Here is a 1,210-nt window from a genome sequence, read left to right on the forward strand (position 1 = left end):
GCATAGCTCCTAGGATCATTGGGACACTCAAACCCCTCCACCACGATAAGGTAGCAGCCCAAGGAGAGCATGAACTCGTGGTACCGAGTTCAAGCAAATTAATTCAGATAAAAAACTTAAAATTCAGTTTCAAACCATTAAATTCAGTTTCACTTTAGTGAAACTCATTTTCAAACCAATGCATTCAAATTCAAATTATGCACATACAGATTCAATTTGAGCAATTCAAATTCAGTTCCTGCTGGCACAAGATTCATCCCGTACTATTGGGGCAAACACAAAACTGAACCCTCCTGAGTTTCTCTCTTACCTTTTCAAGCAGCTCTTTGGTCACATCCGTCAAAGCATCGTGAGAGAATTTACAGTTGTCTCCTTGATAACATTTGGCTCCGGTGTGAAAGAACTTGCATGGGTATTCATGTGCAAAACACAGGTTAAAGAAACAGGCGTGTGTTTCAGGTTATTTATGTAATGTCGTTAAAAAATGCATTTAATAACATTTGGTGAAGGATATTATGCATGTAAATGCAGTGATCTCCTTTGCTGCAGTATCCTTGAAGGTAAAACTTGCAAAGTTCCTTTTTCTTATCCGGTACCACGAGTTCATGCTCAAACTTGCACTGTTCTCCCTGTGAGAAAACACAACCTTGAACTTGGAAGGGAAAAGCAGGTAAATGAGCATTTTAAAAAGAAGCTTAAAAACACGTACCTTAATGCAGCGACCCTCCAGGAAGTACTTGCAGATGTATCTTCCGTTGTGCTCAACTGTGTGCTGGTTGATGAACTCCTTGCTCATGATTGGTCGTTTCTTCTGAAAGCCAGAGGACATTTTTCCATCCTGTGACACAAAATGAAATGTTAGTTCATAAGTGCTGAAACTGCTTTAATGGTAAAAAATACAGTTTACGTAACAAAAAGTCTGGTGACGTTTAGGGCTGCCACAATTATTGTTGACTATTGAAAAACGTTGATAATTTAATAGATGATGCGTCGTTTTTTTTTTTTCTAACTTTGTTTTTTCTCTCCAAACTGTTGCGGCACCTTCCACTGCTGCGTCTGCCGTTCTGTCCTTGACACGCATGCGCAGTGGTAATTAGGGCTGCCACCAGTGGTGGGCAGCAATAATCTAAAAATTAGTTCCACTAGGGGTCTGCAACCTGTGGCTCTGGGGCCATATGTGGCTCTTTGAAAATGGGACTAAACATAACAG

The 1,210-nt window shown here is 40.3% G+C and overlaps 1 protein-coding gene across 1 annotated transcript; it reads right to left on the reverse strand.

Annotated features, from left to right (window-relative positions):
* Positions 1–310: 310 nt before the first annotated feature.
* Positions 311–838, reverse strand: LOC106526013 (zinc finger CCCH domain-containing protein 6; the record flags this gene model as incomplete). The annotated part of the gene is given in 3 exon segments (XM_014020444.1): positions 311–420; positions 515–629; positions 710–838. Coding segments are annotated over 3 exon segments (354 nt in total), but the record flags the coding sequence as incomplete, so codon positions are not given.
* Between the last annotated feature and the right edge of the window lie 372 nt (positions 839–1,210).

Source organism: Austrofundulus limnaeus, unplaced genomic scaffold, assembly GCF_001266775.1.
Source record: "Austrofundulus limnaeus strain Quisiro unplaced genomic scaffold, Austrofundulus_limnaeus-1.0 Scaffold252, whole genome shotgun sequence".
NCBI lineage: Eukaryota > Metazoa > Chordata > Actinopteri > Cyprinodontiformes > Rivulidae > Austrofundulus > Austrofundulus limnaeus.